The sequence below is a fragment of the Chenopodium quinoa genome, unplaced genomic scaffold, assembly GCF_001683475.1.
Source record: "Chenopodium quinoa cultivar QQ74 unplaced genomic scaffold, ASM168347v1, whole genome shotgun sequence".
NCBI classification, from domain to species: domain Eukaryota; kingdom Viridiplantae; phylum Streptophyta; class Magnoliopsida; order Caryophyllales; family Amaranthaceae; genus Chenopodium; species Chenopodium quinoa.
Genome location: NW_018745684.1, coordinates 1,164,561 through 1,181,712, shown reverse-complemented (window position 1 = coordinate 1,181,712; position 17,152 = coordinate 1,164,561). Strand labels below are relative to the sequence as shown.

Here is a 17,152-nt window from a genome sequence, read left to right as displayed (position 1 = left end):
CTATTTTTAAATATTTGCTCTATTTTCTTATTTGAATTTTTTTTACAATATTTAATTCATTTCTTTCAACTAATAGACCCAACATAAACATATTTTATTAATTTCACTATCTCTCTCCTCCAATTCTCTCAACTACTTTTGTTTTTTACAATTTTTTATTCTTCCACCTACCCCACTACCTCTATATTTTATTACTTTATTCAATTTCTTCTAAAACTCCGCGTATGGAGAAATAGAGCAAGTAGTACCTCCGTTTCATATTATTTGTGACGATTAGACATTTTTCCTCTCTACTTTATGTCAAATCGTTGTAAATAATACGAATATGTAGTATTTACAAAACGGATGGAGTACATGAGAGTCTCATTTTATGTTAGGTTTCAACTTAAGTACGTATTTCACTTATATTAGGTACTTCATATATATATTTTTGCAAAAAAAAAAAAATGGAATTCCGTATAAACTAAAGCATAACTTATACTCCCTCCGTCCCACAATATAATTCCTGTTTTTCTATTTTAGAGATCCAAAATGTTGTTCCTCTTTCTATTTTTGGATAATATGTAAAGATTATTATACCCTCATTTTATTAACTTTATTCATCAAACTTTCTAATTTACCCTTAATTTATCCACTTGTATCGTACTTTTTTCCACTTTCTCTCTCTAACTTTTGTCTGTAATGGTACTTTTTACTTTTTTTTTTCTCCTTAAATTATTCACTTGTCTTGTACTTTTGTCTAGTTTTTTTTTTCCACTTTTAATGTATTTCTTCCACTTCTCCTTCCATTTCTTAAATATCGTGAAAAAAACACAATAAAACTATATTATGGGACAGAGGGATTACTTATTTTTTGAAACAAGAAGAGTGGGAATATTATTGCAAATTAAGATCTACCAAAGTAGTACTTTGGGGGAACAAATCCATATAAACTAGTTCATCATTATCCTTTGTGTCCCATCTAACAATTAAGTGAGGCACGGTATTTCCACCCCTTTTCACATGGGACCCCAAATATGAGTCAATAAACGAGACAAATTACAAATATCATCTTACGAAGTTCAAAAGATAAATGGGAGAACGACCTCTATCAGAGTTTGCAAGCGTCTTGAACACATTTCTTGCATCAACCTCCAGCAAAACTTTGCCTTTGTATCATTTATAAGTAATTGATAAAAAAAAAAAAAACATAATGGTGTAATCCAATGTTGATATTCTCCTGTTATGCATACTTGTGATAACAGTGTTACACTTGTAAGTTAAGGGCATTATCATTATATCAATGCAACACGAGAGCATCATTATTTCTATACCTGATCATAGTGAGCACGCCTCGATTTTGGGCGGATTTTGGGAGAATTTTTCCGGCCTGAAATTGTACCGGGTTCGACTCGATTTAAAAATCATTTTAGGCGGGCTAAGGAATGAGATTTTATGCAATTTCAATTGATTTTTTTAGGCCCGGCCCAAAAATGGCCCGAAAAGGCCACATAGGCCAACTAGTTTGGGCGGATTTGGACACATAATTTTCGACCCGAAGATTGGCTCCGCCTGAGGAATGGGCTGATTTTTTTCGGCCTTAGCCTGGCCCGCCTAATGATCGCCTCTAGTTATCCCATAGTTGAATTATTTTTTTTGATGTTAAGAGAGCCACAAGGGCGAGTGATGAGAATCGATTCCAAAAGCACCTGAAAGTGGGAGGGGAACTCCAACTACTTGAGCTATCCCTCACTCTCTCCCTTGTTGAATGTTTAGTAAAAGTAACAAATTAGGTTATTGTGCAATTAATTTGTTAAGCAATACCTCATTCATCATCTTTCCACAATTCCACTTATTGACATCTAAAGTTCTCCTCCATCTTAAAAAAAATCTAATAATATATAAAACTTCATATATTAAATTTATTTTTGTGATAAAAGTTAGACATACATAACTAATTTGCCATATAAAATTACATACTGCATATTTCAGGAGTATATTAGTATCGAAGAAAATCACCTATAATCGTTGTACAAGCTATATGGAATAACCCTCTCCCAATTAACCATTCAAAATCCATAAATTGATTTTTACTATTTTCCCTAACCTATAATGAGAGGATTAGAAATTTTCAAATTTACACGATACTTTTTATACTTCATAGCATCCATACCACTAATTACTAAAAGACATATTGTAACTTATTGATTGAAAACTAATATCAACACATTATGTATTTTACGAGTAATTTTTGGACAAAGAAAATATTTTACTCACCCCCTACAAATATGTGACTACGTGAGCAAAGGGATTGAAAAAAAAAAAAAAAAAAAAAGTTGGGGGATAAACAAAAACCTTATCTTTGAAATTCAGTACAAGAGGAAGATTTCCCAAAATTGAAAGCAGAGCAGAGCTAAGAAGCACCCCCAAAAATGTTGGCAAGCCACTCTCTCTCCTCAACCCCTTCATCTTCTGCTCTTACAATTCCCCCAAAATGCGCACTTCTTGCAAAATCTTCATTTCATGGCCTCCGTCTTCCCTCCATTAACCCATCTTCATCCCTCCGCCTCCGAGCACAGCCACCGCCGTCGTCTACGGTGGTTATGATGGCGAAGAGAGAGGAGGAATTGAAGGAGTTAAGGGCCAAATCCAATGAAGAACTCAATGAAGAGATTCTTCAGCTTAAAGGTGAACTCTTTATGCTCCGACTTCAACGGTCTGCTCGTGAGAATTTCAAGCCCAGTGATTTTGGTCGAATGCGCAAAAGGGTAACTTTATTACTCCATTGTGTATTGTTAATTTGGTTGTTTCTTTTTATTTTTGTGATTTGGGTTAATGGGTTGTTTTTAATTTGTGTTTAAGAATGATGGGAAATTTTGAAGGTTGTTGGGTTTGATTAAGTGATGGAATGGTGTTTTTATGAGTTGATTAGGTGAATGCTGATATGTTTTGTTTGATGCTTTCTTGTTGTTCTGTTTAATTATCACATTACTAGTTCAAATTATGCTATCAACTTGACTATTATTTCTAGAAGTACATAGAAAGTTTGATACTAACATTGTGGTAATATCATAATACTGTCTTGTCTTTTATTCAATGGTTTTAAAATTAACCTGAAGTCCTGGTCTTCTTGCCCAAGCGTTTTGGAATTAACTGTAATATGCGAATTCATATTTGGAATTGCGGTATTTGTTGGTTATTTGTGATGAAAATTGATAATATTCACATTCGAGACTTATACTGGTAACTGGTAAGCATAGGCTTAAGCACTTTTCTGAATCTGAAATCCTTGTTGTATTAGTTGTTTTATCTGTTATAGAATGGTTATCAGGAAAGGAAACTTTTGCACAATCATTCTTACAGAACATAGTAGTAAAGGTCTAAGGGCTAACCAAACAAGGCGAGTGGGCGTATTGAGGACTTTAAAGCTTGTTTGGGTAATGAAAAGGGAAGGAAAAGAAGGGGAGGGAGGGGAAGAGGAGAGAAGGGAAAGGGAGGGGATGGAAGAATAATGAGTTTTCCCTCCAAATCTCTTCAATGTTGGAGAGATCAAATTCTTACAATTTAATCCCTCCATTTCTCTTCCCTCGAATTCCCTTCATCCCTCATTTGTTATCCAAACAAAAGATACTCCATCCCTCCATTTCCCTTCCCTTCTTTTCCCTCCATTTCCTTCAATCCAATCACACTTTTAGTATTTGGTCACAATTTGAGACCTAGTCCTCCATTATTGGAGCCTTCACAGTTCACAACTTCACATATTAGTTAGTTACCCAGTCTCTGACTCTATTCTTGTATCTAGTTTTCCTAATATCGTCCTGAGTGATGATTTATTGAGTACATTGCTTTGCTGTTGTTGATATGAAGCATAACTTCTGCATTTAAAAATATATCTACTGGTAAATAGTTTGTTGAACTTATATTGAGCCCTGGCCTATATGTAATGTTAATTTAATCATTTCTACAACACTAGGTTGCACGCATGCTTACCGTGAAGAGGGAACGGGAGATAGAGCAAGGAGTGGGTAAGAGGTTGTCAAGGAAGCTTGACAAGGAGTGGAAGAGAAGCATCGTTGTGAGGCCACCTCCTTCACTGAAGAAGTTACAAGAGGAAAAGGTAGCTGCAGAGGCTGAAAAATCGTAATGAGCTTCCGACCTGTTAGTAATGTATCGATACAGAGGAATGTTTCTAGTTATTCATGGTAGGAGTTTGATTTCAGAATCTCAAATCAACTTTTTATTCTGTATGAGATGATTCATGTGTAAATTTTGGTTCCCCCCTTTCCTCTGTGTGGCTATTTTTGAAAATTCAAAATATGAATTTCTGAGTTCAAATTATGAATATCAAAGTCAACTGTAGCATCTGCATACTTTTAGTTCATGTATGAATATCAATATATGCATGCCATCACTACTGTGCCCCTTTGCACCATACAGTCAACACAATCATGCGCATGTCTTTGCAAATATGGATTTCTGAGTACAGCCATATGCTTTGCCAAAAGAACAAAAAAAAAAGAAAAGGGTATGACCGTATGATTGTAAGTTTATCATACACACTACTGTGATTGTTGCATGCTATGCTTCCCATTGGAGATTACTCTTGCTGTCTTGCAACTGAGTATAACATTTTGTTGCTGATGTTGTCCCTCTTATTTTTTGTACTGCCGTCAGAAGTAGTCCAAGTAGAGAGTTCACTCTATTTTTGTCGTTCCTTTGCCTAGACCATGTACACATAACATTAAGGATTTGTGTCAAGTTCGTTTATATAAAAGCATCTGGCTATCTGTCTCATAAAGAGGCTGTGTGACTGTATGTTGGGTGTGGCCCAAATTTTCTAGGCCCATTATTTTGATGGAGTATTTGTTCATGTTCTACAAGCTTCCGGATACAGTGTTAGGATTGGTGAGTGCACAACGAAAGAAATTAAAGATATAATACTCCATCAAAATAATTGGCCTAGAAAATTTGGGCAATCACGACTAGATATAATAGCCAAGATTTAGTCTTTAGAATTACGAACTTTAGTTGGGCAATCACGACTAGATCTCTAGCCTTTGTCCATGTTTACAAAAACAAATAAATAATATGGAGTATTATTAATATCTAGTACAATTGTTATTTATATTTGACATCAAATGCTACAATATTAACATTAATTAATCAAAGAAGCCCATATAAATCTAGCCTCCAAAAACATATACGGAGTACTATTTTTTGTCTATCTATATGCTAATATGAACTTGTTTACACAAGATGCAGCCTATGATATGCCCCACAAGATGCAGCCTAAGATATGCCCCACAAGTTGCTAAGAAGTTTGCATATTTCTACAAACACCACCAATTTCCCTATCACATCAAGGACACTCACACCAAATGTGGCTTATGCTGCTACACAAAATAGCCAAGAAAAGTAAACTAAAAGAAAGACATGAGATTGTTGACGTGGAAAACCTGAAGATGAGTAGAAACCGTGGGTAGAACTGAGTTTACCAATCACTAGATGAGAATTTCGTTAGTGAAATACCAGTATGACAAGAAAATGTAACGAAGTAGAAAAAATAGTGCTTGATAGGCTCTGTTCTTTATGTCCCTCACAATCTCCCTTGGACTCTTGGCAAATAAACATTGCTTCCTTATTCCCGACTAGTCCAGTTGTATGTTAGAGAGATTCCTAGGCTAAGAGAACAAAAATACCCTTCTATAAACCTTGAATTAGTAGGGGAGGAGGTTATCTTCAGAAGTGGCTGTTACCGAGGATGCCGTTGTGATCACACGTCATTACAATGTACCAACCAAATTTACCATAATAGTGACTTATAATAAGCGAATCATTCAAGGGGGGAGATTTCTCTAATTTCCAGAACTTAAAATTATGAGATTTGATAAACAAAATGAATATGCTAAATGTAGGACTGTAATGAGATTTTCTATTAATTGTGAAATTAATGTTATTTTGCAAAATCCAAAATAAAATTGTTTGAGCTAATGCACTAATTCTATTGGTCCAAAAAGAAAAAGTACGGAGTAGTTTGTACTACCCAATGTACTCTTCTCGTCTACTCGTATTTATATTGAGTTGTCACATTGTTCCAACCTCTCATAATTAAGGATATGACAAGATGTAAGATGTTATGGCTACAAGCCTACAAATTTTCCTTCACTCAACAATAATAAGCCACTTATAATTCAAGAAACGGGACATTATGTTCCATGCATCCAAAGAGTATGATATATATACGTGACTATTGATTTCGGATGATAGGGTACAACTTTACTACCAAATCTACTCAGGGACAGAGTATGGGAACATGGTTTCAAACTTGGCGAGTTATGATCATATAATTATATTCAGTACCTAATTATCTTTGTAAAAAATATCTTGCAACTACTTCATCAAATTATTGTCTTTCATGCTAGAGCATCCAATGTTAATACCTGTAAAACTATATTATTCGTCATAATTTTCAAATCTTAGTACCTACTTCCAAAGTCTCCTATGTAGATATTTGCATAATGTGCTGGTAGCCTGGTACTGATCATTTTTGACATAATGTAATGGTTTTTCTTCCTAATTTACTTATGTTTGTTACCAATATTGTGATGCAGATCCTCAGCAACCCAGTTATGGATGAAGATTACTTGGCTATCCAGGATTCAGGTTAGTCTATATTCTTACTTTTGGATGTTACCTTGATAAGTCTGCGATTAAAGGGCCGACTAATGTGCATATACTCATGTTTTACTAATTATTATCTTAGCTTTTCTTAGAAAAACAAGTGTTACTAATTACTAATTGTATTCAGTATATTGCATGTTTTTCATGGTTCATACTTTCATACAATTAGTTCATACTTTGATTTGCCTTTACTTTTTGTTTAACTTTACCAAATTAATTTGTGGATACTTCGTAAAACATTATACTTGTAATTGATTTTCGTATATATTTTACTTTTTATGTCAAAACATACTAAATTTTGATGTAGTGTCATGTTAGTGACATGTCATTGCCAAGGTGAAAAGTATACGTGACAGAGTTTATTTCATGAATGACAACACCTTTAAAATGTACGAAGTTAAATTTAAAGTCAAACAAGTTGTATAGTATGAATAATAATTGGAATAGAGTATTGATTGATCAAGTAACAAACTAACAATCAATTCAGTTGAAAGTAAAAATGACATTGTAGTTATTTTTCAAAGGGGAGAAAAAGGGAGCAAAAACATTTTAGCAAAATTCTCAATGATAATACAAATAGCTTTTTTTTTGCATGTTTTTTAGATTGGGCTAAAGAGGCTAGTTTGGCAACAAGAAAAAAACAATACTAAGCCATTGGGCCAAGGACAAAGTACCAAGACTTGCATCTTCAAATTTTTAGCCTACTCTAATGGCCTTTCTTTATTTCATGCTGTACATACCCCGTTGCCGTATTCCGTAGGGGATATGCAAATGAATTTTACAAATTGAATTCCAAGACCTTATTCTATTCATCTTAATTTTTACTTGTCTTAGAAAAATGAGTTTATATAAGTCTAGATAATTTCGATACAAGAAAAATAAGAACTACTTTACAAATAGAATAAATTTAAATAAGGTAAGTTAGATTTGGATAATCTTGTTTAAAAAAATGAGTGAAAAATCAGATGAATAAAAACGTCCTAATTCAATCAAGGACATTGCTTAAGGGCATTTAGCTTTGTCATTAGCTAGGTTCATAGCTCAGTGCTACAGGGCTTTGAAAGACAAGTAAATGCTTCAATTGGGCCCATAACAAAATTTTCCTACTCAATTTACCATAATTAAGGGTTTCAATAACGTGTCTGATAATCCTTCAACAAAAAGTTTAGGTAGTTTGTTTTTTTTTTTTTTTTTTTTTTTTTTTTTTGAAACCTAGTTAATCTGATCTTAATCATTGATTAAGTATTATATTTTTCAAGTATACTATAGACTTAAAATTAGGTTAAGATAAAAGAGAGCACTTTAAGCAATGTTATCATATTCAAATGTCTAGTTGAAGGGTAACATGCCTTCATAATATTTGCTCATTCTAGTCTTCCTTTTCTTTTACTCCTTAATTGTTTTTCAAGGAGAGTAACTAGATTCCTTATGCAATGCAAGTTATATGCAGTTGAAAACTTTTCCTCTTAATTATATTTTTATAAATTTAGTAATTTTGTCTAAATCAAATTTAAAATAATCAAACTTATAATTTTGGTCTAGGGGCAAATTTTATGTGACTTTATATTTCGTTCATATTCAAAAGCTTTGGGATAGGGTTTTTCTTGTAAGAATGAATTCCTAAAACACTCAGCCACAACAAAGCTATATCTTATTCTCAAAGAAAGATAACTGAATGCACGAACCAAGAGTGTATCTCATGTGGTCATCCATATAACCTATTCTCAAAGAAATAACCGAGTGTATGAACCAAGAGTGTGTCTCATGTGGTCATCCAAAAAGATTCCCCTCTCCTATTCTCTTTTATCTAATTTCCAAAATAATCAGTCACTTTTCCTAAAATTACAACAACCCGTCTTGTGTGTGACTAGCCACACCGTGTGGCCACTTATAAAAGTACCAAGTAACCCCTGTAATACTGATCGAGTAATCCCTTAGCTATAACAATTACAAAGTAATCCCTTTAACATTGACTAAGTAACCAATATTACACTAACAAATTAACCCCTATGATGGTTGGCCACACGGTCACATATAAAAATTTATTGTGAAATTACAATAAGTACCAATACAATATCCTCTGATTCCTCTCCATGTAAATCGCCATTTAAAAATTAGGCATTACTTGAGTTGAGTTGGTAATTTAATGGTATTAACAATATGAATATAATGACAACATGTTTGAATAAGATGTAACAATTTATCTCATCATTTGTCTCTTGTTTTTGTTGTTTACATGATGATTAACTGTTGTCAATCTCACAATATTTTACTGTCCCTTAGCCTTAGCTGTGTGCATTGATGTCACTCCTTATGGAAATTATAGTGGACCAATAAGATTTGTAGTAGTTAATGGCTTATAAGAATGACTATAATTGTTATAATTTTTTTCCTTAAGTACAAACTTAAAAAGACATTGCTTTAACTAATTAATCCTTGTACAATTTGTTATCCCTGTTTGTTGAACATAACCGTTGAGAAAATCGTGACAAACTCATATAATAATAAGATTATTAGTATTAACATTCTTCTTATTTACTAACTTAGGAAGAAGAGTCTTTTTGAAGATTAATAAGAATATCAATTTTTTTCAGCTAATTTTAATCGAGGAATAATAATAATCTACAATACCCAATTGGGAAAGATATCTTCTGACACGTAATTATAGTTAAATTAAAAGATTTTTATTTGGTTGACCTCCCGTACAACATATAATAATGGTTTTCGATGTTATTTAGGGTTGTTGAAGTGGAGCATTATTTAACTATTTATAGTTATAAAAGCTTGATATTGTTGTTTATGTTGTTAAATATAGATGTATTCATGTCTATATACTAATTTTACGTACTCACGTGTGTAGGATTATCTTCGTGCATTACGAAATTACTCTAATCTAATTTGTCATAGGTTATGCATGCTTTCGTAGATTTTCATTTTTAATAATGCTTACTCAACCAATTTGGCAGCACAAACAGTATTATACTATGTAAAATAAAGCATCTTCCTTGATAAACAATGTACTATACATACTTTATTCCATATCCGAGCTTCATATATTATCCCTATCTTCGGTGTCTGTCATACCTTTAAAGCATTTGTATATTCAAATATGATCGATCTTATGTTTTAGGGGACTTCAAACCTTCAGCATATGTGGAGACTTGCAACATTACAAGTTGTAACCACGAGGTACAATTGTGCCACGCACTCAGCCCGGTCATATACATTGCCTATTGTCAAGTCAATTAATTTAACACAAACGTGCCATGATGCCAACCTTGTACACCTATTTTTTTTTTCCCCGTATATATATATATATATATATTGTATTGCAAGCGTTGTATATATTCTCTAGCTTAGGATTTATGTAATAATATAACTTACTAATACAGGATCGAGTACTCGCTCGTATACTCTGTTAAGGGACCGTACTCACTATTATGAATGGATTGGAGGGAGTATAATATAACAAGTCAATCTTAATTTAATGAAAGATCGATCATAAATTAAAGAAGATACCACGACTAGGGTAATGTACGTGTACATGTACGTGTATGCATCAGATCAGTGCATGAAAATACATCAAAGTCTGAAATTGGATGTGTATATACGAAGTAGTATGTAGGTAGTGTATCAGGTAGAAACCCAAATGAACAAGCAAATCAGTTGTTAAGCTGACTCTAACAATAATCACTATATCTCATGGAATTAATTTTTATTTTCATGACATCATTCATGGATAAATATTTCATTTTAATTGAATGATTATTTTATAATAATTAATTAAAAAACGACTAGCAGCTTCTAATTGTTTAGATATGATATGAGAGTAGGTCCATCCGACAAGGAACCTTAGTTGAACAAGTAATCTCCGACTTAGTTCTTCCTTTGTCTCTCTCAGAATTTCTTCCTTGTCTTAATCTGGACACTTTGCTCACAATGTTCATTCATTATCCTTTTCTTTTCTTTTCTTTTTCTTTTTCTTTTTTTTTCTTTTTAAAAAAGAGAAGATTAATTTTCCTCTTTCATCACTCTTAAATTCTTAATTAAAGTGATGTATTAGTGTAGTAGTGCAGTACATACATAAAATACATGATAACATATATAGGAGCATGCACTGCACATATATGCACTACTTAATTAAGCATAGAAAAATATAGAAAAGGTCATTGATTATATTAGAGTGATGCATTTAATTAAATATACTACTCCTAACACCCAAAATTAATACGAGTACATTATTGTACGTGTTATTATAAGGTGCATTTTTTGTTGCTATGTTATGTTTTACCAACTTTATTACATTATCTCCGTTTCTTATTATTTGCAACATTTGTCTAAAATGAATGTTTCATATTATTTGCAATAAATGCACTTTTTTTTTTTTTTTTTTTTTTTTTTAAGTTATCATTTCTCTTTATCTGATCTCTTACGGAATACCCCATCATATTTGCATCGCTATTTTTCTCTCTCCATTTAACACCCACAAACAAATTCGTCTAAAAGTCTGTACAACCTTCTGAAGTTACAAATACGAGTAATAAGAAATAGAGATAGTATCCCATTTTGACGTGCTTGTACGATAAGTATTATTATCTATCGGTGAAAAAATACATAATAGTCATCCATATATAAAGCTGACATTTATATAATTTGGGAAGGTTAAAAAAATGTTGTACACTTGTACATACACAATACACTTATTTATATTATGTACATTTTTTGTACTTCCTATATGATATTTTTGCTTTATTAGCAAAAAATACAACATTAAATACTTCCATATAGTCGGCAATTAAAAGTGAGGAAATAGTATCTGACTAACTACTTCTGGTTGTCGTAAATCTTGTATGTGCCCACAACAAAGTAATTAATTGATTAAATTTTCAGAAAGAATCATGGGTGCTTTATATTTTCGCCCTTGGTTCTTCGACTTTCAGTGGCTAGCTTAGCTTATTGCCAGTGATGTGTTGCTAATATAAATACTTCTGTAACATACTCCGTATAATTTAAAAAGCAAATTATTATGTAGATGGGAATTATTATGAGATTTGATCGCTGGTTTTTAACTGTATATTATCCTCTCATGGCCTATTTGTTATCTAATACAGACTTATATATATAACAGTAATGAGAGGATAATGGAGTGGAGGGATGGTTTGTCCCTCCATCTCCCCCACGAGTGACCTGGGTTCGATCCTCACCCTAACCCTCCTGTGATGTTAGGGGCACCCTTTGTATCTTACCGTGTAAAATATATATATATATATATATAATGAGAATGAATTTTTCTTGCTTTGAAAAATATACATAATACGAGTAATGAATTAATGCCTTGGATATTAATTAAAGTTGAAATACAAATTTTACAGACACTTGTCTGTTTACTTTTAATTAGTTTGATTCTAGGACTTGTAATGTCATAATAACCTCATAAGTAAATCTACCCTACGTACGTATTAGATAATAGATATAGAGATGCCTGAATTTGGACTTTGAATCTCCCTTTATTTTACTTAATCACATAATAAGACTTTAAATCCAATTGTTTTATGCCAACGTCTAGGAGGACTAGGACGTACTTTAGACGAATTGATTTGCCCTTCAATTAATCAAATATGGAAACTTCAACTAATCGATGAGTATAATCTTCTCTTATACAAAGTATGAAATACATCAACGACTAAGTCGTCTATTGGTATGAGCCAATAAAATTCGAGATTGTTCGTTGGTACGAATGAAGTATTATTTTGATAGTAAGATGAATTCCAACAAATTTTGCACACCTTACTAAAATTAACATGTGTATGTAGTGTTAATAGAGTCAATGATGACTCAAGCTAGCTATTAGAGAATTGAGAAATCCTTGTTATATGCAAGCTAGCCATTATGGGTAAAGACTCAAAAAGACGCAATTTATTGATCGATTGATTAAATTAAACTTGCTTGTTTAGCAGGTTGATTAGGTACGGTTCATTCTGCTTACATTTTACTGGCTTAATTGTGAGAAATGTTTGAATTTTTTTTTTATTATTTTTTTTAAAAATTTTTTTTTTTGGGTAAGGAGAAGGCCCATCTTAGAAGGGGGAAATTTAAGGGAAATCGCTCCTAAAATGAGCTTGGTGAGATTTGACCGAGAAATATTTAAAGTTGGGTTGATAACAACTACGAGTATGCATAATATGCATCAGTGTATACATAAATACTAGGTTATGCATCAGTGTATACATAAATACTAGGTTAGAACTCGTGCGATGCACGGTTTATATAAAATCTATTTTATAATTTGTACATTTTTTTAAAAAATGGATAAATATAAATAAGAATTGTGCACCTTGGACAAAAATATCTGTACTTTTTAAATTTTAGATTTTTATCAAAATTATGATATAATACCTGTTCAACGTCACCTATTACATATTTCAATGTAGGAGTCTATTTATTAGTGTGCTACTTAAAATTATTTCATTTCTTAAGGATAAATTGATAGGTTGTAGTTGTAATGTAGAAGGTTCTAATATTCAAATTTCAAAATTATTAAAAATGATAGCTCCCAAAAAAAAAAAAATGACATCATCCTTGCATTGAGGCGGGAATTTTTTTATCATGAGAGTGACATGTAGACAATGATGACGTTAGCAACGTTTTGCTTTAGTAATAGTTAATAGATACATGTTCATAATATTCTAGCTAACTCATTTAGGGCTATTGTTAGGTTAACAATTGTTGGTAGAATGGTAAGTTATTCATGACCTTATGTCCTCATGCAGCTGGATTCAACTTCAAGGATTATGTTTAAAACATAACAAAATTAAATAGTTCAATCTACATATAAATTTGTGAACAAGCACAAATTAGCAGTAGATGAATAAAAAACGGTGCTCAATCAAAGAAAAATAAATCTTAGAAAAAAGTTAATAATTGACTTCCAATTAAATTGGATTTACGAATTCAAACGTGAAAACTCTTCTATTTGCGGATAGATTAAGTTCGGTTGTAGTAGCCTTGTCACGCTTGTGTAGTTGTGTTTGATATGAACGAACAATAAACATACCAGTAGTAAAGTAAAAAGATCTTCACAAATTTATGTTACTCCCTCCTCAGAAAATAGGGTACGATTACTATTTTAGGCAGTCAAATAGGCCACCACTTTGTATTTTGTAATTTAAATAAAAAGAGTTCGAAAAAGATTAGACATTGATTCATAGGTAGTAGATATATATATGACAGATATTTGAATGTGGTATTTCAACTCAATTATTTATAAAAATAACCTAAACTAGTTAAATGTAACGGCCTAAACCCTATTTTAATTTGAAGAATAAATGGTACCCTACTTTCCGTATTAGTGACAGAGAGAGTATTACATTTTTCCTCAACGCGTAGTTTCGAACTCCATAGATAGTGTAGCTATTCTTTTAATCATCTAGAAGAATACACCTTTTGTTTTGATTTGTATGTATAATATATACTAGCTATTTGGTTACATGCGGTACGGTAGGTTCTTGCATTGAAATTAAAATTTCTTGTTGAATAAGTTACTTGACCGTAATATAATATTGCTAGATTTTTGGAGATATGAAGTCTGATTAATCTCTTCTTCCATGCAGAGACAAAGGAGAAGATGACAAGGCCATTGACGAAACTATTGTTACGGTCTTCAGGTGAAAGAGCTACGTTGTATGTATCTATTTTACTATTATTACTTTGCTTTGCAGTTTGATAATATGGTAGAAATTTAGCAAGTTTGCTGCACCAACTTCTTGCTTACCACCTTCATTTTTCATGCTCAAATGTGTCACATCCAACTTCAAATATCTTTTCATGTATGCATGCTAATTTAATTTGTACCAAGTATAATGACGTGAATTATTAACTAATCTACATGATCACACTAGCTAGTTAATTCAATTTGGGATAAAGTTACGTTTATGTTAGGACTTTGCGTATAATCCTGCCTATGGAATCGACCAAATTAAAAATAGGTTGCCGTATGTAGTAGTAGACTGGTAGTAATGTTTAGAGACAGAAAGTCCTACGAAGTATATATGATTATAGATTTGTAGCTGAGGTGTATATGCATGTACCTTAGCACGCACATTGACATAATGGTCAGTTCTCAGTGATCAAGAGGTTTTCTCCTGGTTAACGTATCGTAGTGCAATGCAGAAATCTGTAATATTAATAACAAGGTAGTCGAACGTTGACTTCTTTAGTCAAATTATTCAAGGGATAATCAAAGGCTTATTAATGGCTGGCTTGAAAAGTTTAGGCAAGCAAGGTACTATTTAAACTAAAAATATCTATCTTTAATCATGTACAATTTAAAATATAATTGATAATACTCCACATGACTAGTTATGAGTTCATTTATATTCAAGGTTTTCTTATTCCAATGCATAAATAATAAATGAGACAAACAAAATGAACAAATATAACACACTTGCTTTATCACACCAAACCAATATAACTACATGTAGAAAACGCGTTAGAACGGTTTTGTGAGGCAAGTTATATACTAGTACTTCTATTCACCACTACACCAATATGCATATGCCTAATTGCTTATTTGAAACAGAATAAACCTATTGATTCTAGTAAAATATGTGCATTGAATTGTAAAAAAACACAAATGAGACAAACACAAGGAATTGAAATGATTGCATTATTAAACTTTTATTATTTATTTTTATTTTCTAAAGGATGAGTATTTTCATCAATTCTTGGTTCAATCACCACACGTGTACTTCTTTATTTTTATTTGAGCAGTACGTGTACTTTTAATTAAAACAATAAAATGATCAATTTTGGTTAAATACTAGCCAATAATTTAGCTTTGCCTTTATTAGGTGTAATACAACATAATAGGTGCAATAATTAATTTTGACGAACGAAAAAAAAAAGAGGGGGTGGGGGGGGGGGGGGGGAGAAATCTTCCTCTTTGACCATCAAACTTTAATTTATTAGCTAGCTGAAAATTACTCGGTATACTCGTATCTGAAACATCATATTCATAAGCAAGTTTCGTTTAATTCATTGGTACCCACCTGAATTTCTCTTTTGAAACCTTACCTAAGTTCTTGGGATGTAGCTTTTGGATTAAACGAAGATTTCCTAGTTTAATCCCACTAGTGTAAATGATTAGTTGCTTATAATATATATTTACAGATGATTAATTACACTGATTCATATCAAATGCGCCGCTTGTCAACTTTCTAGATAGCTTAGCTTAGGTAGCTTCTTAAACAATTTCTCCAATATTATTTCTTGATTTTAAAAGGGTTTTATTTATTTTTTTTTATTTTTTTTTGTTAAATTAGAAAATGTTAAATGTAGATACATACTAAACATTAACAACATCAAAAAGTATGCATGTGCAATTTTTGTTATAACATCTATTTCATTCGAAATTGGTCTTACTGACCCTCATTATGAAAATTTGTATAATTAACTGGTACATGTATTGATCGATATGTGAGTGATAAATATGTTTCTAGAATAAATATCATATAGAATATGCTGAATTGAAGAACATAAGGTCATCGTAGACAATCATGTCAAGATCATTGTGTATATGGTAATTTTCTTGTTTTCTTTGTTTTAGATAAGACAAAGTTTGATCTTAAGAGAATAATACTGTTTTAAAATTTGCGTACCTTTCCTTCAAAAAAAAAGTACGTTGAAGAACATGGGCCGGGTTAACTTATTGAAGAGCGCTATGGTCCATGCAATTAGTGACAAAGAAGACGCAAATTTCAATTGTTACGTGCATGCATGGAGGCGGATTTCCTTTTTATTTATGAGCCACGATTGGTCCACGATGAATGCTATATTTGTCATTCTATTTTTCCTATTTTATCCATCTCAAAATTAGAGAGTTATTCATATTACATTCATCTGTTTTTCCTTATAAGTAAACATGTTATTAATGTACCATTAAGGCATAAAAAATCTACATGTGAAAACATTCTTTTTAGACTGGATAAAACCGAAAGACTTTGCTTCCAAGGCTATTAGGTGGATTCTCAAAGGAGACGTACATGACTAAGGCTCCCTAAAAATGAATCGATCCTAAACCCATCACCAAACTCGGCTTTAATAGTCATAATTAACTAACTAAACTAACTGACCACAAATTTTAAACTTCGTTGACAATTGTTTTGACTAGTAATGTGAAATCTATACATGTCGATAAAGTACGGAGTATTTTGCAATTATTAGGCGACTAAAATTACCAGTATTAATGTTTAAAAACAAATTTCCAAAGATATTTTGTTTAGAACTATACATTTTGTACGGAGTAGTAAACAGTTTCAAATTATAGCTATTCTAGCTTTCATCATATGATGAAATTGTTAGCCATTTCAATAAGTTATTACTTGTTTCAATTTCAAAAGTAGCAGGTACATACATGAAAACCGTAGACTAAATACGAGTAATTAAAGTTCGAAAATAAGAACTAGGGTGGTGGCTAAGCTTTGATTATTTTAAA

The 17,152-nt window shown here is 32.0% G+C and overlaps 1 protein-coding gene across 1 annotated transcript; it reads left to right on the top strand.

Annotated features, from left to right (window-relative positions):
* The first annotated feature begins 2,289 nt into the window (after positions 1-2,289).
* Positions 2,290-4,347, top strand: LOC110717732 (50S ribosomal protein L29, chloroplastic-like). The gene is made up of 2 exons (XM_021896493.1): positions 2,290-2,747; positions 3,953-4,347. Exons 1-2 carry the CDS (start codon positions 2,412-2,414, stop codon positions 4,121-4,123), a joined length of 507 nt encoding a protein of 168 aa, XP_021752185.1. The 5' UTR covers positions 2,290-2,411; the 3' UTR covers positions 4,124-4,347.
* Positions 4,348-17,152: the final 12,805 nt, after the last annotated feature.